The 21,403-nt window shown below is 42.4% G+C and overlaps 1 protein-coding gene across 1 annotated transcript in view; it reads right to left on the minus strand.

Moving 5' to 3' along the window:
* DNER (delta/notch like EGF repeat containing) overlaps nt 1–21,403 on the minus strand; it is a 653,505-nt gene that overhangs the window by 251,061 nt on the left and 381,041 nt on the right. Inside the window, exons 3-4 of the mRNA XM_029616218.1 lie at nt 13,306–13,400; nt 11,052–11,218 (exon numbers count right to left, since the gene is read on the minus strand). Coding sequence (XP_029472078.1) covers nt 11,052–11,218; nt 13,306–13,400 — 262 coding nt within the window. The remainder of the gene's footprint in view (nt 1–11,051; nt 11,219–13,305; nt 13,401–21,403) is intronic.

A 21,403-nucleotide genomic window follows, 5' to 3' on the forward strand; every position in this document is an offset into this window, starting at 1 on the left:
ACAATGCCTGATACCAAGGGAGGTCAGGGATGTGCTGGTGAGTCCACTGCACCATCTGTTCAATAGATCCCTGGAAACAGGAGTGGTGCAGAGTCATGAAGAAGAGCAATGGTAGTCCCACTTCACAAGAGTGGGAGCAGAGAGGAGGCTGGAAACTACAGGCCAGTTAGCCTTAGCCTCACCTTGGTGGTGGGAAAAGTAATGAAGACTCTGCTGAAGGAAAGGCTAGTGAACTATTTACATTCATGAGGTCCTGTCAGACAAATCTGATTGATTTTTTTGATTGGGTGACTAAAGAATTGGATCACAAAGAGCGCTCAATGTGATCAACTTGGATTTCATCAAAGCTTTTGATATGGTCCCACATAGGAGGCTTGTGAATAAAATGAGAAGCTTGGGAGTGAGCACCAAGGTGGTGGCATGGATTACAAACTGTTTGACGGATAGAAGACAGCATGTGATGGTAAACGGAACCTACTCTGAAGAGACAGCAATGTTAAATGGAGTGCCACAGGGACTGGTATTAGGACCGGTCTTGTTCAACATCTTTGTGAGTGACAGAGATAGAAGGTAAAGTTTGTTTATTTGCGGATGATACTAAGATCTGCAACAGAGTGGACACGCCGAAGGCACAGAAAGCATGAGACGTGATTTAAGGAAGCTTGAACATGGTCGAAGATATGGCAGCTGGAATTCAATGCCAAGAAGTGCAGAGTCATTCATCTCGGCTGAGGTAATCCAAAAGAGCTTTATGTGATGGGGATTGAAGGGCTGTTGTGCACGGAGCAAGAGAGGGACCTTGGGGTGATAGTGTCTAGCAATCTGAAGACGGCAAAACAATTTGACAAGGCGACAGCTAAAGACAGAAGAATGGTGGGCTGCATAGAGAGAAATAACTAGTTCCTTGTACCGTTGCTTGGTAAGGTCTCACCTGGAGTATTGTGTTCAGTTCTGGAGACCATATCTCAAAAAGGACAGAGACAGGATGGAAGCGGTCCAGAGAAAGGTGACAAAAATGGTGGGAGGTCTCCATCAAATGACTTATGAGGAGAAGTTGATGGAACTATAGCCTGGAGGAGAGGAGGTGCAGGGGAGATATGATACAAACCTTCAGATACCTGAAAGGTTTTAATGTACATTTGACAAACCTTCTCCATTGGATAGAAATCAGTAGAACTAGGGGTCTCATAATGAAACTCCATGAAGGACAACTCAGAACCAATGTCAGGAAATATTTCTTCATGGAAAGGATGGTGGATGCTTAGAATGCCCTTCTGAGGAGGTGGTGAAAACAAAACATTGAAAGATTTCAAAGGGGCATGGAATAAAGACTGTGGATCTCTAAAGGCTAGAGGTTGGAAATAAAGAAAAGAGTGCATGGGGTAACTTGCTGGTGTGGTGGTTACTACTCTTAACCAATAAGGCTTCATACTGTTGATGGAACTCATTATTACTCTCTGCTTTAACTACAAAGGGAAAAGAGGAAAAGGGAAATTAAATTCCTGCAGCAACCAACAAGGACATTGAATTTTAAGGTCTGGGAAAACAAATAAGCATGGGGATAACTTGCTAATGAAGCTGTTCCTACCCTTAACCAATAAGCCTTAAACTTGTGATGTAACTCCAACATTGCTCTCTGCTTCAACAGCAAGAGATAAGAGATAACGGGAAATTGTACTCAGACAGCAACCAACAAGGGCCCTGACTTTAATGGTTTGGGAAACTAAGTATGAAGGTAGCTTGTATGCCATGGCAGAATGCACCCCTTGATGCTACCATTAAAGGGGATACTTGTATGGCATGGCTGGTGCTACCATAAGCTTGCTGGGCAGACTGTATGGACCATTTGGTCCCTTTCTGCCAATATTTGTATGTTTCTATGAATCTGTGCTACTCAAACCTATTTTGTAAAATTGAAACATTTCAGCTCCATGTATGGCTGTGCTCACTGGCTTCTACAGCAGATCGGCTTGGTTTGCTAATCAAAATTATGGGGTAGATTTTAAAAAGCAGTGCACGCGGCATACATGTGTGTGTGCTACCTGGCATGCACACATGCGCGCGCGCAAGTTATAAAATCAGGGGTCAGCGCACGCAAGAGGATGCACAATTGTGCAACTTGCGCACGCCGAGCCACACTGCCTTCCCCCGTTCCCTCCCAGGCCTGAGAGAGAACTTCCCTTCCCCCTAGCCTGACCTTCCCACCCCTTCCCCTAACCTTTCCCCCACCTAGCGCTACTCTAACCCCCCCCCCCCCCCCCGACCTTTATTTTACTTTTTGCGCCTACCCAGAGGCAGGCGCAAGTTGCACGCACTGGCCAACTGCTGATGCGCGGTCCCCAGCACAGCGGCAAATATGGTCGCTGTGCCGGGAGCCTGACCCTGACCCTGCCCCACCCCCGGACTGCTCCTGCCCCGCTCACGCCCCTTTAGTAAAGCCCTGGGACACGTGTCACCGGGGCTATAGGCCCGGCGCGCGTAACCTTTTTAAAATCCGGCCCTATATTTTTATCCTCTTGGCTACTCTTCGCCAAAAAAAGCTCATTAGACTCAATTTGTGTTTCCCTTCTTGTGACATCAGAAAATAAATCACTAATGACCACCTGATGTCATCACAAGGAAAAATGCAGCCCAGGGCTATGCCAGACTGAAAATTCACTTTCATTTCTGCTACAACTGAGAGGAAAGAAAAAAGCAATCCTATCTGAAGGGGCAAGGGAAAAGCTTGTTTATTTGACAGTAAAAATGGTAAGACAGCTTTGGATCTAAATATGTTGAAAACTGCAGCTTATGCATCTGTACTTTTCTACTTAGAGGTAGATTTTCAAAGGCTTGCGCACAGCCAAACCGGGAGATAAGTGCATGATTCGGATGCGCACGGGCCACGCAGATTTTAAAAGGCTCGCAGCCATGCATGTATCTCCTGGTACACAGATGATAAAAAATTTTGCGACAAAGTGGCTGGGTGGGGGCGTGATCTGGGCAGGGCATGGGCGTTCCTAATTTTCCCAATGACACCAGCGCATAAGGGATTCCTATTAATTTTACTTCAGCTGTGGATGGCGTATTATGTTGAAAAATAAAAAAAAAATCGTGCCTAGTCAGTGGGGTTTTAAAGGCCGTGGCAGGCAGAGAAAAAGAAAGGCAGGCTAGCTAGGGGAGTATGGAAGTCCCAGACTTTAACTGGGTAAACTGGGAATGGCCTGGGGAAACGAGTATTGGTGTTGCCATGCACATCTACTAAAATGGCCCCCACTTATGCGCTCAAGACAGCATCCGCGCGTTCATATAAAATCATGCACACATTGGGTAGCTGATTTTATAATGTGCATGCATAAACTAGTGCATGTACTAAAATTGGTTCGCACGCGTGCACACGGATGCTACTTTCAAAGTTACCACTTTAGATCATTGCAATTCTTTGTTTTTGGCAGTAGCGGATAAAACTTTGTGTAAACTAGAAGTAATTGAAAATACTACTGCACACACAGTTTTTAAAATTTTGCGCTTGCGATTAAGACATTGGCAGTCCTTGCACTCCTCATTTAAAGGGAAAAGTGAAATAGTATGAAGCAAGTAGAGATTTACGCTCTGCAAAGAAATGTCTTCTTGAGCTCCCCAGTACTAAGGCAACAGCACCTATCAAACAGATCCTTCTCAGTAAGTGTTCCCAATATGTGGAATAAACTCCCTCTAGACCTGAAAGAGGAAAAGGATGTATTGAAGTTTCGCAAGAAACTAAAAACCTGGCTTATGTCAGTGGCTTAAAATGAATAAATATTATGATGTACGGAGATTGTGATGCACTGATATATTGCGGCTGTAAGAACTAAAAACCTGGCTCCTAACAGTAGCTTATATTATTTTATTTATTTATTTATTTATATTCTTTTTTATACTGAAGTATAGCTGAGTGCCTTCACCCCGGTTTACAAAATAACAACATCATACAATGAACAAGTTATAATTTATAACGCAGAACAGGAAAAGAAAAATAAAAACATCTCGGCAGAAAGCAGAGTATAACATGTTAGCAGGAGACAATTTAAGGCTTGGTTTAGACGAATTACTTATTAGAGGAGCATTAGGGTTCAAGATTAAGATTGATGAATCATATCAGTCTGTGTATGATTGTCTAAACAACCATGTTTTTAGTTCTTTTTTGAAGGTTTTGGAATCTCTGATAGAGTTTAGGTATCCAGGGATGGAGTTCCATTCTATCGGACCAGCTATCGAGAAGGCTCTATGTCTTGTAGCGGATAGTTTCGCAGAAGATAGTGGGGGAATGATTAGTTGTAATTTGTTAGAAGATCTTGAAGAGCGGGGTGATTTGTGAATTGCAATCATGTTATCCAGAGAGGAATTGTTGTCTTTGTAAATTTCGTTATGTAGAATGGTTAAGAACTTGTATTTAATTCTTTGTGAAATTGGTAGCCAATGATGTATTATTATTAATGTATTATTAAATACATGTTGTGATTTGAACTTATTTTTATTTGTTGTTTTAATATTTTATGATTGTTATGGTTTATGATATTTTTTGTAATTGGTTTTAATTTTGTTGTAAATCGCTGTGGAAGATTTGATCAGGAAAGTGATTAATAAATAATTTTAAATAAATAAATTAATATGAGCACCTCATTTTCACAAACTTACTTTAAGCAAACAGTTCATCACATAGATGAAGATGACAGACAAGAGTGACATGAAGAAGCTGGTCACAAAGGGACAAGGGTTTTTGAGAGTCTCTTCCCTGACTGGTTTATAATCCAAGAAATTTCACTAACAATGGTCTAAAGGTGAGGATACATAAAGAGCCCGATGTTCAGGACAAATAGGTAAGAAGTTAGAGCTGTGTTCTTAGCTGTCCATTTGATGCCTCTATTACAAATTTAAAGTTGTCTTGAATTTTTGTTTGGTTATATAAATCTATTAAATTGAAGTGAATCAACTATTTAGATTTTGACATTTTTCATTAAATATGCAGTTATCTAGGTATTCCTACTGAGATTATAACTTCCTTTACAAGATAGATCCATGGTAATAAACTTAAACATGTGATATTTTACATATTATTAGCTGCATGTCAAATTATATTTCCAAACAACATGCTGAAGGAAGCTGACGATAAAAAGCAAAATTGCTTACCTGTAATAGGTGTTATCCCAGGACAGCAGGATGTAGTCCTCACATATGGGTGACGTCACTGGACGGAGCCCTATCACGGAAAACTTTCTGTCAAAGTTTCTAGAAACTTTTGACTGGCACACTGAGCCCACTGAGCATGCCCAGCATGCCATGATCCCTCGAGCCACAGGGGTCTCCCTTCAGTCTCGTTTGTAGCAATAAGCATTAGCAAAAAATAAAATGATAAAACATTTCAGACCCAACTCCGCAGGGTGGCGGGTGGGTTTCGTGAGGACTATATCCTGCTGTCCTGGGAGAACACCTATTACAGGTAAGCACTTTTGCTTTATCCCAGGACAAGCAGGATGGTAGTCCTCACATATGGGTGATTAGCAAGCTACAGGTTGACTCATATTTGTTTTGGACCAACACCGTACAACTTGTGCAACATGCACAACAGCTGGTCTGCTGTTGGGAAAAATGTGGCAGCCTGAAATCACAGCAGGTTGGATGTGGAAGGAGTTGAGACTATACTGGAAATAAGTATTTTTTAAGACAGATTGTCCAAAGGCTGAATCTTGTCGACCTTCCTTGTCCAAGCAGTAATGGGCTGCAAATGTGTGAAGAGAGCTCCATGTTGCAGCTTTGTAGATGTCAGCAATCGGTACAGAACGATAATGTGCTACTGAGGTTGCCATTGCTCTTACTGAGTGCACCTTTACTCATCCCTGGAGAGAAAGGCCTGCTTTTTCATAGCAGAAGTCTATACAATCTGCTAGCCAGTTAGAGAGTGTTTGTTTGCCCACTGATTTACCCGGTTTGTTTTTATCAAAGGAAACAAACAGCTGGGTGGAGTATCTATAGGCTTTAGTACGTTCTAGATAATATGCTAGCGTGCATTTACAGTCCAAGGTGTTTAAAACTCTTTCGCCTTGGTGCGAGTGAGGTCTGGGAAATAATGTGGGCAAATTTATAGACTGATTCAAGTGGAAATCAGTAACCACCTTGGGAAGGAATTTAGGGTGAGTACTGAGTACCACTCTGTCATGTATGAACCTGGTATAGGGTAAGTATGTTACAAGTGCTTGTAACTCACTAACTCTTCTAGCAGATGTAATAGCCACTAGGAAGAGAACGTTCCATGTAAGAAATTTAACATCACATGAATCTATGGGTTCAAAAGGAGCCTTGCTAGTACCACGTTAAGGTCCCATTCTGTGACTGGTGGCTGTAAAGGGGGTTTAAGTTGAATTAAACCTTTCATAAAACTACTGACAAGGGGTTGCGCTACTATCGGTGCATCCCCTATTTCTTTATGGTAAGCTGAGATAGCACTCAAGTGCACCCTTACTGACGAAGTCTGGAGACCAGAGTCTGAAAGGTGCCAGAGATAGTCCAATAGAGATGATGTGGAGCAGGAAAATGGATCAATACCTTTCTGTGTGCACCACGTGGTGAATCTTTTCCACTTATAATGATAGGATTTTCGTGTGGAAGGCTTTCGTGAAGCTACAAGCACTTGAGATACATTAGTGGAAAGATTGAGTGGTTGAAGGATCAAGCTTTCAACATCCAGGCTGTGAGGGATAAGGATTGAAGGTTGGGGTGGCGCAACCTGCCCTGATCCTGAGTTATGGGAGTGGATACTGTGCCCAGGCAAATTGGTTCTCTGATCGAGAGGTCGAGGAGTATGGGAAACCATACTTGCCGAGGACAATACGGGGCTATGAGTATCAATGACCCTTTGACCTGTTGTAGCTTCACTAGAGTTTTGGTTATTAGCAGTATCGGGGGATACGCGTACAGAAGGCCTGAGTTCCAGGGGCAAGCAAAGGCGTCCTTGGCTAACTGGTTTCTCTATTTGTGCAGGGAGCAGAATCTGTCCACTTTATGATTCAGCTCGGCTGCAAAGAGGTCCATTGTTGGTTGACCCCAACGTTGAAATATCCTGGTCGCTACTAAAGGATCCAGGGACCACTCCTGGGGTTGGAACTGACGACTGAGGTGTTCTGCAACTATGTTGTGTATGCCTGCTAGGTAAGTGGCCCAGAGAAACATGGAATGTGTCAGGGCCCAGTCCCAAATTTGTGCGGCTTCTTGGCAAAGGAGATAAGAGCCTGTACCCCCTTGTTTGTTCAGATACCACATGGCAACTGTGTTGTCGGTTTGTATTAGAACAGTCTTGTGTGAAAGGCAGTCCCTGAACGCATAGAGAGAATAACGTATAGCTCAAAGCTCCAGGAAGTTGATTTGAAATGTTGCTTCGAATTTTGTCCAATTACGTTGAGTCTGAAGATTGTCTACATGCACTCCCCAACCAAAGGTGGATGCATCTGTAGTTAAGGTCACTTGTGGAACTGGTTGCTGAAAAGCTTGGCCTGTGAGCAAGTTGTTTGTGTTCGTCCACCAGAGGAGAGAGAAACGTAACTGGTGGGTTATTTGAATTGGAGATGACAGTGTTTGAATGGCTTGGAGCCACTGTGATCTCAATGTCCATTGCGTTATTCTCGTGGCTAATCTGGCCATAGGAGTGACACGTACTGTGGAAGCCATGTGGCCTAGCAGAGTCAGGAACTGATGGGTTGTCGTTGTTTTCCTTGTGCTCAGAGATTTCGCCAATTTGGAGAGCGTGTCTGTGCACTCTTTCGGGAGGAAGGCTTTTGATACGGTGGTGTTCAATTCTGCTCCGATGAATTGTAGGAGGTGAGATGGCATCAGGTGGGATTTTTGGTAATTTATTAGAAATCCAAATGATTGAAGCAGATTGGCTGTGAGTTTGAGAGAAGTGAGAGCTCCTTGTCTTGATTGGCTTTTGATGAGCCAGTCGTCCAAATAAGAAACAACGTGTATGTTTGAAAGTGTGGGTGGACCCACCAGGAAGCGCAGGAACTTGCGATGAGGAAGGAATATTGGAGTGTGAGCGTAAGCGTCTTGAAGATCCAGAGAACAGTGCCAATCTCCTGCTTGAAGAAGTGGAAGCATGGTGCCTAAGGAAACCATCCTGAATTTTTCTTTTCTCAGAAATTTGTTGAGATTTCGGAGGTCTAAGATGGGACAAGGCCCTCCTGTTTTCTTTGGAATGAGAAAATAGCAGGAGTAGAATCCTCTGTCCTACTGAGGTCGGGGAACTGGTTCCACGGCCCTGGCACTCAGGAGGGTGGATAATTCTGTTTGCAGAAGAGTGGTATGATCTTTGTGTACCCAAAGAGACTTTGGTGGGGAGTCCTTGGGCACTGTGAGAAAATCCAGATGGTAACCTTGTGTTATTATGGATAGTACCCATTGAGCTGTTGTGATGTTTGACCAATTGGGTAGAAAGAAAGAGATCCGACCTCCCACTGGTAGATACGGGATCGGGCTGGTAGAATGGCTGCTGTCCTCTGGCAGGTTTTCAAAATCCCGATGCTGGGCCTGTCTGAGGAGGAGGCTGAGGCCTAGGTTGTCTGGGTTGACCTCTCTGGGATGGTCTTGATGCCCTACCATGGGATGCTGGAGGATAGTATCTCCGAGGTCTGTAATAGGGTTTCCTGGTGTCTTTCCTGGCTGTTCGACGTGCAGAAGAGGGTGTCTCTGCTGGAACAGCGGATAACTGGCGCAGAGTTTCAGAATGCTCCTTTAGCTGCGCCACAGCATCTTGCACTTTTTCCCCAAAAACGTTTTCACCAGTACAAGGCAGATCTGCCAGCTTTTCTTGAATCTCAGGCCTAAGGTCAGAAGCCTTTAGCCAGGCCCATCTGTGGGCACTAATCCCAGTTGCAGCCCTTCTAGAAGATGTTTCAAAGCTGTCATAAGCTGCATGTGCTTCGTGTTGCCTGCCTCTAGACCTTTAAAAATAATATTATTAAAGGAATCCTGGTGTTGTTGAGGTAGTGACTCAGTCAATTCCTGTATCTGCTTCCATAAATTGCGGTGGTATTGAGTCATATATAGTTGATAGGACGCAATTCTGGAGACAAGCATGGAACTTTGGAACATTTTCCGGCCCAGAGTGTCTAGGAATTTTTGTTCCTTGCCAGGAGGCGTAGATGAGTGTGGGCAGATTCTCTTTGACTTCTTTTGGGCGGACTCCACCACTACAGACTGGTGGGGGAGTTGAGGTTTTTGAAAACCTGGGATATGTTGAACCAGGTATGTCCCATCAGTCTGCTTGTTCACTGGTGGTATTGAACAAGAGTGCTCCCTAGCCTATGTTGAAGATCCACAAGGACTTCATGGACAGGTATTACAAGAACTTCCTTAGGAGGATCTACAAATTGTAAAACCTCTAGGGTTTTCTGCCTCGTGTCCTCTTCTGCCGCCACCAGCTGGAAAGGAACCGTATCAGCCATCTCTTTTACAAAATTTGAAAATGAGATGTCCTCCGGTGGTGACTTCCTCCTCTCTTCTGGTGGGGATGGGTCCGATAATATATCCTCGGATGAATAATCGGTGTCACCCTCATCCCAGATGTCGGATAAGGGATGCCGTGGAGAAGTGGAGTGAGGAATGAAAAGTGGCATCGAAGGCATCAATAGTTTCAGTGGCGGCATCGATGGTGGAAGTGATGGAACCGATGGAGAAATGGGGAACCTCAGATGCGAAATCCCCGACGGCCCTGGTATTGGCTCAGGCATCGGTGAGGTTCCTGAGGCATCGTCTTCCCTGGGATTGGGAATTGGAGTCTTCGTTCCCAATGGCTATGGTTGCATCGGGAGGGCACCGATGAGGGCATCGAGCTTAGTGAGTATCGGTACGAAGAATGAATGGTCCGGCGTTGGCGTTGGCATTGGTGCAGGTATCAGTGTAGGCATCGGTGCCGGTGATGGTATCGGTATAGGCATTGGCATCGATGGTTGCAGGTCTCGCAGAGTGTCTTTTACTGCCTGGTGGATGAACCTGTCCAGTTCCTCCTGTATAACTGGTGAGATCAGAGCAGCTATAGGGGGTGGCAGAGAAGGTGGAACCAGCCCTTCCACAGATCCCTGTGGTGGCACGGTACCCGGGACCGGTATCGGTGGGGTTCGCCTTGGAGTGAGAGGCATCAAGGGTATCGATGGTTCTTCCACTCGAGACCTTTTCGGTGACGACTCGACAAGAATCGAGGGCTATCCGGGAATCGATCCAACATCGGGGGTCGAAGTCTGTCGATGGCGGTGGCGATGTTCGATGCTTTTTTTCCTCAAGAACCAATGTTGATTTTATCGATGACCAAGATGGAGTGGGAGATGATCGGTCACCGCTTCCATCAGGACAATGGTTTTTTTTTTGAAAACTAACTTTTTGGCCGCTCCAGCCGGAGATGACTGTGTTGATGTTGACGTCGATGGAATTAATTGAATTTGGAAGAGATGTTCCATCTTCTCCATATGGGCCCGTCTGCCTTTTGCCATCATTTCGGCACATTGTGGACACATAGATACATTATGTTTCTCACCCAAACAGAGAACACACTCTACATGCGGGTCGGTGATAGACAATGTGCAAGGGCAATTTGGGCATTTTTTGAAACCCGTTGCCATTTTGAAGGCCAGACAGCCATCGACGGCCTTCTGACTAGAAAAAGATGTGAGACAGTATTGACTGGAAAAAAAATGAGTATTCACCGATCGGTGGAAAAAGGGAGACCCCTATGAAGGGGATGAAATTTAAAAATTTTTAAACTTTTTTCTTGAGGAAAAATTTGTGAAACAATCACACAGGGCTCCTTCACTGCGAGGCTAATTGCAGCGCGGAAAAAAGAAGACTGAAGGGAGACCCCTGTGGCTCAAGGGATCAAGGCATGCTGGGCATGCTCAGTGGGCTCAGTATGCCAGTCAAAAGTTTCTAGAAACTTTGATAGAAAGCTTTCCATGATAGGGCTCCGTCCAGTGACGTCACCTATATGTGAGGACTATCATCCTACTTGTCCTGGGATAAAGATAGAAAATCAAAATTATCAGACTCACCTATAAAATAGTTGTTTCCTAATGCAAGCATTTCCTCGGAGAGGACAAGTCCACCTAGGGTTTGAAGAAGAGTGACACTTCTACCATCTATTAAAGAGCATTGTTTGAATCCAGCGGTGGTAACTTTCCATAAGAGGATAAGTGATGCTGTAGTATCTTGTCTCATTCTATAAATTCAAGATGGGGAAAATAAAATTATACATTAGATTACATTCAGTTTAGCAGGCAGAATCCTAAAATTAAGGGAGTGTTTTTATGACTGCCAACACAAATTTAAAGTCCATTGGTATCTTTTACCCAGGAATTTTATACTAATTTTCAAAGTGAAATTGTATACTTTCATTTTAAAAACTATCCCAGGAAAACTATTCACATAAATTAACACCTACTAACTTGTACATATAGTTTTCTTTTGAAAATGCAGATGTGCCTAGATCCAAACTGTTCCCCCCCCCCCCCCCCCATCCTCCCACCACCCTGACCCCGGAAACACCTCTTGTCACTGCAAATAAAAGCATGTGAATAGGCTCTGCGCAAATGCTCTTACCTGCATATAGGGCAGGCAATTTTTTAAAAAGCAGATTTCCGTTGGTAAAGCATTGTTTTATCTGCAGTAATAAGTTTTAAAATTACCCTCCAGAAGTAATGAACAGGAGTGCATCAGTGACATGCTGTTCACAATACACAATCAAACTGAACTAGTTTTCTCTAAATTAAGAAAAACAAATCTTATTGAATCATACATTTCAAGTCTCTGTTGCTACCCATTAATAACTCTGCAGTGACTATTGTCACTAATCAGGCATCGCTTGGTGATTTATGTATTTGAGATTTATAAAAACGGTCAACGGTTATTCACTAGAAACCATCAGATGCACAACCTTTACAGCTCAACAGTGCAGGCTTTCCCACACTATCCTATCTATATTCCTTAGCTCTGTTGTAAGAAAGAACCACTCTGATTAAACCTCAGAAATTATATTACCAAGCCTGTTCAGTGTATGACCTTCCTGTTGAAACTGACAACCAACATCCCAATAGAGATAGACATTTAAGTGATATAAGCACCTGTCTACTGGTTGGTTGCACAAGGACTGTCAAAACGTCATTGGATGGCAGAATAGGTCAGACTAAAACTGCCAACCAAGACATATAAGACTTTTAATTTGTACATCCTCGTGGAACAAGGCAACTACATTGCTTCATTCTAGATGTAAACAAACATACACAATCACATTGTGGCACAAAGGTACAACCCATTAACAGAAACATGCAGGGTGTCTTTTTATATTTATTTTTAAGTTCTTATAAAATACCTTCCCGGCCTTTACTCAAGACTAGCCCAAAGCAGTGTACAACTGTGAACATTAACCTTAAATTGACTAAAACTAAATTTTCCTTTACGAGTCCAGTAGTTGCAGACAGACGAAGGCCCAGGAAGGTTGCTACCTAGAAAAGCAGTGGCCAGCTCCAGTCCTCAAAAGCCATAAACAGCTCTGGTTTTCACGGTAGCTAAGTGAAAGAGTAGCCTACTGGTAGAGCAGGCTACAAACCATGGCTCAAATCCTGCCAATACTGCATGTGACCTTGGGCAAGTCACATAACCTTCTACTGCCTCAAGTACAAACTTAGGGCCTGATTTATTAAGGCTTTTCTCCCATTCTGTGTCTATGGGGGAAAATGCTTGATAAATAAAGCTCCTACATTATAAACTCTCTGGGGTAGATTTTAAAAGAAGCGCGCACGGCCTACATGTGCACGCACTACCTGGCGCGTGCACATGTACGTCCGATTTTATAACAATTATGTACCTTGTGCGCGCCGAGCCGCACTGCCTTCCCCCGTTCCCTCCCAGGCCGCTCCGAAATCGGATTTACGCGCGTAACCTTTTTAAAATCCGGCCCTCTGGGAATAGGGAAATACCTGAATGTAGTCTGCTTTGAAGTGACATGAAAATCAGAACATTAAAAAATATATATAATCACTGTATGAAAATATATCTCCTGAATATTTATTATGGATATCCCAGAAACTAAAGTCTGTTTGCCGCTTTTGAGGTTCAGAGTTGGCACCTCTGACCTAGGAAGAGGAACCCTTATACTTTTTAAACAGCTCCAAAGGAGGCAGAAGGGAAGGAGGTTTGGAGAGTCCAGGTTGTTAGTTTGTGTACTGCTGAGAGAAGCTGCTTAGCTGGGTCCTGCACTGCTATAGAAAGGGTTCTGTGCTGTTTGGATCTTAAAAACACTGTTCTTACTTTATTGATGTGTTCTGTGGAACCTCAAAAGATGTGAGTCGACCTCCAGCAGAGCTGTTGGAACTTGCATTTCCACAGGCAACATCTGGGGTTATCTGCAAATTATAAATACCACACTTGAATCTGCTATTTATTTTATCTACAAAAAATAGTTTAAAATATGTCAAAGTAAAAGCATTCATCACAGGTTTTTGTTTCTGACACAAAATAAAGTATCTTGCATGGTGATAGAGCCATTCTCTCTCTCGATTCATTTATTTTTATTTATTTACAGTGATTTATATTGCACCCACTGTAAATACCTCTGTTCTAGGCAGATTACAAAAATAATAGCAAAGACTGTTTCCTTTACCTAAGACTTTACCTTTGTAAATCTAAGTACATCTGAAGCAAAATCTCGACGGCACTGCACGACCAACTGTTTCAAATGGTTTTATAATGGTTTCATTACAAAAGTACAAAAAAACCCACAGTGAAGAGCGCTAAAAAAATCTAGCAATGGAGAAGCTCTGGAGTTAGAAAAACTGTTTATTATGTCAGTACACTGTAAACAGGTGCCGTAAGCCCATACCAGGCACGCTCTTTGCTAAAACCTTTTCCAAGGTGTGTCCAGTAAATTCACAGCCCTACCTTATAAGTACCCATGCAATCATTTTTTAATTCCTTAATCCATAAAACAATTCTGTAGTAGAAAGATACTTCATACAGTTTGCATTCAATTACAAGTCATTTATAATTTTGCTTCAGCAAATGACTTTGCATAATTAATAAGAGGATTAACAATACCTTAACCACAAAATCTATAACAGATATGAAATAATTCACAACAGAATAACATTTATTAGGAATATTTATAATTTCAATTTACAAATTACAATAAATCTCACAAAGCAATGTACATTTTATAAAACACTCAGGGGCAGATTTTTTAAAAGTACATGCGCGCGTACTTTTGTTCGCACACCCGGCACAAACAAGAGTATGCCGGATTTTAATAGATACGCGCGTAGCCGTGCGTATCTTTTAAAATCCGGGGTCGGTGCATGCAAGGCTGCGCAAAATCGGCAGCCTGCGCACGCCAAGCCGCGCAGCTTGCCTCCGTTCCCTCCGAGGCCGCTCCGAAATTGGAGCGGCCTCGGAGGGAATTTTCTTTCCGCCTCCCCCCACCTTCCCCTCCCCTCCTTTCCCCTACCTAGCCCACCCCCAGCCCTATCTAAACCCCCCCTACCTTTATTATAAATGTTCACTCGCGCGCGCCGGTCATCTGCCGGCGCGCAATTCCCCGGCCCGGGAGCAGTTTCGGAGGCCTATTCCACACCCCTGAAATGCCCCCGGGCTGGAACCACGCCCATGGCCCCCGCCCCCGGAATGCCCCCGATGATGCGCCAGCTGTGACACGCCCCCTGCCCCCCCCCCCCCCCGGAAAGCCCCGGGACTTACGCGTGTCCCGGGGTTTGCGCGCGCCACCAAGCCTATTCAACATAGGCTCGGTGCGCACAGGGGGAGATTGGTGCAGGTTTTTGGGGGGTACGCGTGTACCCCTTTGAAAATCTGCCCCTCAGAGAATAGATTAAAACAAACAAAAACAATTAATGGATTTCAGCCATACCAAACGGCAATAGGCTAGTCAATTAAATCACTTTTCAGTTTCCTTTTTATTAAACTTATTTATTTATAAGATCAGACTCCAATCTCAACACAAGACCCTCTTTCCCATACAGAAAACCTTGCACCTCGGAACACCTCAGCAAACTTCTTACTTCAGATCTACAATTCATTGATGTTTCAACGCCCAACTCTGCCATCCAATCCTGGTCCAAAATAACAAACTCTATAGCAAACACTCTCTGCCCAGTGACAACCAAAATAAGGTCTTCTAATGCATCCAAAAGACAACCCTGGTTTAGTGACGACCTGCGAAAGCTCAAACAACTTCTTCGGCAGAAAGAAAGAAAATGGCGTAAAGCCCCCTCACCGGCCTCACTCTCGGACTACAAACGCACACTCCATCTATACAAAAGTATCACACTGAAAACCAAAAGAGACTATTACCCCGGAAGGTTCATCATCTAATCTTTGACTCAAAAGCTCTTTTTGCCTTCGTTTCCAGCCTCACTAAACCCATCATTCCAGATATCCCACCCGAGCTAGCCCAGACAAAGGCTGATGAACTGGCTCTTCATTTCAACAAAAAAATATCTGATCTCCTTAACCAGCTGACTACAAACAATACTGATCCAGATAACACATATCTCCCCCAAAACAAAGACATCCAGCTTAACGCTTTCGAACCCATCACAATCACAGAGATACATTCAGTGCTAAAGAGAATGAAGCCATCATCACACCCATTTGATCAAATCCCCTCCAAAATGCTTCTTCTCATCCCTGACACTATAGCAAAAACACTGGCAGACATCATAAACTGCTCCCTATCTCATGGTATCTACCCAGATGACCTAAAAACAGCTTCAATCAAGCCACTGCTGAAAAAACCAAATCTAAATGCATGTGATCCCAACAACTTCCGCCCTATTTCCAATCTCCCATTCATAGCTAATATCATAGAAAAATTGGTAAACACCCAACTATCCAACTACTTAGAGGACCACAGCATTCTTTCACCAAACCAATACGGTTTTCGCAAAGCTGCAAGCACAGAAACATTACTAATCTCTCTCACCGACTTCCTCATTTCTGGAATTGATAAAGGCCAAACATTTCTATTAATCCTCTTGGACTTCTCGGCGGCCTTCGACACCGTCAATCACGCCCTTCTTCTAAAACAACTGGCAAACATTGGATTGACAGGTGCTACACTAAACTGGTTCAAAACATTTCTAGAAAACAGAGGATATAGAGTCAAAATTCACAACAAAGAATCCCAATACCACCATTGTAACAGAGGGGTGCCACAAGGTTCATCACTTTCACCCACGCTCTTTAATCTATACCTGTTACCACTATGTCAACTCCTTACAAAATTGAACCTGAAACACTTCCTTTTCGCTGACGACGTACAGATCGTGATTCCCTTAAAAGAAACAATTTCAAAAACAATGGAATACTGGGACAGTTGCCTTTTACAAATTAAACCTCTTCTCACTAACCTAAACCTCATACTCAATGCTTCAAAAACGGAATTCTTGCTCATATCACCGGAAAACAATAACACACTTCAAAAACCACCCGCACTCCCTCAAACAGTCCACGTAAGAGATCTAGGAGCTATCTTAGACAATCGTCTCAACCTTAAAACATTCATTAACCAAACCACCAAAGATTGCTTCTACAAATTACATATTCTGAAAAGAATTAAACCAATTTTTCACGCTCAGGACTTTAGAACTATATTGCAAGCAATAATCTTTTCCAAACTAGATTATTGCAACTCATTGCTACTAGGCCTCCCAGCTTCTTATACCAAACCCCTACAAATGGTTCAGAACTCTGCAGCCAGAGTCCTTACAAATTCCAGGAAAATGGACCATATCTCCCCTATCCTCAAAAACCTCCATTGGTTACCAATCCACTTTAGAATCATGTACAAATCCATCAACATCATATTCAAGACCATTAACCAACACACGCATCTCGATCTACAAATACCATTTAAAAAATACACTTCCACCAGACCCATCAGGGAATACTACAAAGAGTCACTCCAGATTCCAAAAGCCAAAACCTTCCAACATAAAGCCTTGAGTCTCAGAGCCTTCTCGTCAGCAGGTCCAGCGTTGTGGAACTCCATCCCTCCTGATTTGAGACAGGAGCCATGCGCTCTAACATTTAAGAAAAGACTTAAAACTTGGCTTTTTAAAAAAGCATTTCCAAGCCTTGAATAAAACCCTTACTCATCTTCATAAACTCGTTTGCAATAACTGGATCTAATCAAGAATCCACCTACCATAAATTTATACTCATCTTTACCTGCTGAGTATTATCATCTTTACCTGCTGAGTATTATCATACCATTACCTTGCACTACTGTGTCTTATTTATTTATTCTCTTGGTTACATACTACCGTTCCATTTTATTATCATATCTTTCCATGCACTACTGTGTCTTATTTATTCCCTTGATCACTTATTTTTACCGTCTCTTATATTTACCGTCTCTTATTTATGTACCATCACATGTATCCACATAGGCTTACTTATTTACATGTACCATCTTATTTATGTACCATCACATGTATCCACATAGGCTTATTTATTTACTCTACTATACTATTTTATTAATTGGAATTTATTTACATGTACCATCTTATTTATGTACCATCACATGTATCCACATAGGCTTATTTATTTACTCTACTATACTATTTTATTAATTGGAAGAAATGTATATATTGCATTGTTCAATTTCCCCCTCTTCCAGCTCCAAGTTAATTTTCCCTGTTTTATTGTAACTTTCTCACACACGGTTTTGATTCACTGTATTTAAAGTTTCACAGTTTATTGGGAATATTGTTTATTACGTTACGCTATGCTTTACACACATTGTTAATTGTAAACCGGGTTGATGTGATATCTGTCATGAAACTCGGTATAACAAAAATAATAAATAAATAAATAAATAAATAAATAAATAAATAAACTCAACATTTTCTGGGGTAACTCCAAGAAATTAATCTAGATCGGGGTGCTCAAACCAGTCCTACGAGCCCACCCAGCTAGTGGGGTTTTCAGGATATCCCTAATGAATGTGCATGAGATTTATTTGCATACACAGGAGGTAGTTACATTTTTTTGTGTCTATGCTAAATTCACATTTGGGGCTCTATTTACTAAGCATTATTCGCATAGACAGAAAATGGGAGAAAACTTTGAGCACCTAGGCTCCTTAATGTGCTAATCACTAAGATAATGATAAGCAGAGCAGTCAGTAAAAAAAAAAAATGTTTTAAAAAAGGCAGCACAATTTTTCTATGAGCACGCGGAAAGCTTAGCATGCACACTAGCAGCAAAGCACTGACTGCTCGCAATGCAATTTGCCACCCGTGCGCTATTTGGGCCATACACAGTGGCGTTGTTCTTCCTGCTCCCCTTTTTAAAATACGGAGGCTAAGCACTTGCATTCCTGTCACTGCCATGGAGGGAGAGGCGGGGAGGGGCCAAAACAGCTAGACTGGAGCGGGGAGGAGACGTTTCAGGAGAAAGTGAGGCGACTGCTGATGAGTTTGCAGCGCTGTCTTGTGCCGCTTCCTTTCCTGTTCTCTGTCTTCCCCTGTGCTTGTGAAAACGTTTCTGCCTGTTGGTTTCGGTTTGTCTCCGGGTTTTCCAGAGGAGTGATCCTGGAGAGTATGAAAGGGGTGGAAGGGGGAGCGGGGATGCCAGTGAGAGACATTCTGCACGCACGGGGGGGGGGGGGATGCTGGACCACGACTGCTGAGATAGGGCTTACAGGCGGTTAAGTGGTGAGGTGAACAAGAGCAGCAGCAGGTGAGATAGGATGGCAAAGTTTTCCCACACACACTACAACCTAGGCAATTGAAAAGGATCAGCTGGGTGAACATCCTATGTATGATGCAATAATTCAAAACACTGTATAGTCAGAGCATTTTTCTCACTAGTCCATTCTTTTTTTTGTGATTTAATGACTGTTTGCATATTCTGCACGTGAATGTCTTGCATTTCATAACCACAGTAGCAAAAATGATGAATTTTATACCTTTTTATTTTTTTACTCAACTTGTTTCTAGCTATCTCTAATCAAATTTGGCCTATATCTCACATCACAACCAGGAACACAATTTGAAAAGAGGAAAAGCTGATATTTTTTAATTTTTTAAATCTATAAACTCATTGCATGTATTCTGTAAATTCCTTTTTTTGTTGTAGTAAATGTGGTTAAATAAATTACAGTTTAACTACATATAAAGGCTTTATGTTCAAACATTGTTTATTCTTTAAGAATGACTGTTTATAAAAGTCAGGAAATATATATATATATATTTATTTATTTAAATTCTTTTTACTATACCGATACTCAAGACGAGGTCTTATCGTACCGGTTTACAATAAACAGGGGAAACCAGTTAACAACAAGTAGAAGGTAAAGTAAAGTTACATTAAACAGGAAGCGAAAAACATGGGCGATGGAAGACAGGAAAGATTTATATAACTGTACACACTACTTTTTGTTCAGAATGGTATATGGCTTCAAAGAGTCAGCATTGCGTTGTCAATTATTAAAATGTATTTATTTATTTGAAAATGTTTATAAACCGACATTAGTAGAGGGCCATCACATCGGTTTACATGGAACTGTAAAATTAGCAGCAGGCTTTACATCAAACTCGGAACTGAACAGGAACAGCTTAATAAATAATAAACAGAACAATAGGGTAAACCAAGGTTTATGCTATACTATAACAACATTGGAAGGTATCACCTGATATCTTTAAAACAACATGGTAGTAATCAAGTGATTGTACTTTATCAAGTGTAAAAATGTGTGATAAAAAGGAGGATGGGAACAATACAGGAGGGGAGAGGATATGCAATTGGGAAGAATCTCTAGTAGAGGGTGTAACACAGGGATAAAGAGGTTATAGAAGGAATTTAGTGAGAAATGGTGGATCAGTTATAGGCCTGTTTGAAAAGCCAGGTCTTTAGGTTTTGCTTAAATTTCTACGGGCATATCTCCTGGCATAAGAGGGAAGGCATGGTATTCCATATTGTGGGGCCAGCAATGGAGAGTGCACGGCTTTTGGTTGAAGTGAGGTTGGTGAGTTTTGGTGATGGTGTGCGTAGGGTTGCCAAGTATTGGTTTCTGATAGGTTTTGGTAGAGGTGTGAAATAAGAGGGAGTCATTGAACCAAAGCATGTTTTGATCGTGAAGGGATTTATGGATGAGTGTGAGGGTCTTGTAAAGGATCTGTGATTTGATGGGGAGCCAATGTAACTCCTTGAGTACAGGGGTAATGTGGTCATTTCTGTGGGTGTTAGTGAGGATACGGCAGCAGCATTTTGGAGCAGTTGGAGGGGTTGTATGGTATTTTTGGGGAGGCCTAGCATGATGGAATTGCAGTAATCCAGTTTCGATAGTATGGTGGATTGCAGGACTGTACGAAAGTCATTGAGGTGTAATAAAGGTTTCAGGTTTTTTTTTTAGAGTGTGAAGTTTGAAAAAACCGTCTTTGATAGTAGCGTTAATGAATTTTTTTAGGTTGATTTGGTTGTCTAGCATGATGCCAAGGTTGCGTACATGTCGTTAAAATGTAAAATTGGTGGGTGGGGAGAAGATAGTGGGGCTGATGGGGTTGGTGTTTTGGGGCAGGATGGCTAAGAGCTCGGTTTTGAAGAGTTGAGGGCGAGGTTAATGTTGGAGAGGAGGTCGCTAATACAAAGGAGGGCAGATTCCCAAGTCTTAATGGCATTAGGGAAGGTGTCGGTCACAGGTATGAGGATATGCACGTCGTCCGCATATATAAAATGCGGAAGACCGAGTTCAGAGAGGAGGTGGCATAGGGGAAGGAGGTAAATGTTGAATAGGGTGGAAGACAGGGAGGATCCTTGAGGAACACCTTGCGAAAGATTGATTGGATTGGATTCATTGTTTCCAATTTTCACTTTGTATTGCCGGTTGCTTAGATAAGAAGTGAACCAGCGAAGAGGAACTCCAGATATCCCAACTTCTTTGAGGTGCTCAGTTAGGATGCTGTGGTTGACCGTGTCAAAGGCAGAGGAAATATCTAGTAGGGCCAATATAAAAGATTGTCCTTTGTCAAGGCCTTTCAGGATGAAGTCATTTAGTGAGAGAAGGAGGGTTTCTGTGCTGTGGTATTTACGGAATCCGAATTGTGATGGAAGGAGAATGTGATGTTCTTCTAGGTAATCTGTTAATTGTCGGTTAACTATTTTTTTCTAATATTTTTGCTAAAAATGGTAGGTTTGAGATGGGGCGATAGCAGAGTCAGCAGGGTCGAGGGAGGTTTTTTTTAGGATGGGCTTTACAATAGCTTGCTTAAGTAGGTTTGAAACTGTGCCGGTAGTAATGGAACTGTTGATTATATTGGAAATAGGGAGGTAGATGGTATTAGGTATGGTCAGGAGGGCTTTGGTGGGAATGGTATCTGAGGAGTGAGTAGAA

This window comes from Rhinatrema bivittatum, chromosome 9 (assembly GCF_901001135.1).
Source record: "Rhinatrema bivittatum chromosome 9, aRhiBiv1.1, whole genome shotgun sequence".
Lineage (NCBI taxonomy): Eukaryota > Metazoa > Chordata > Amphibia > Gymnophiona > Rhinatrematidae > Rhinatrema > Rhinatrema bivittatum.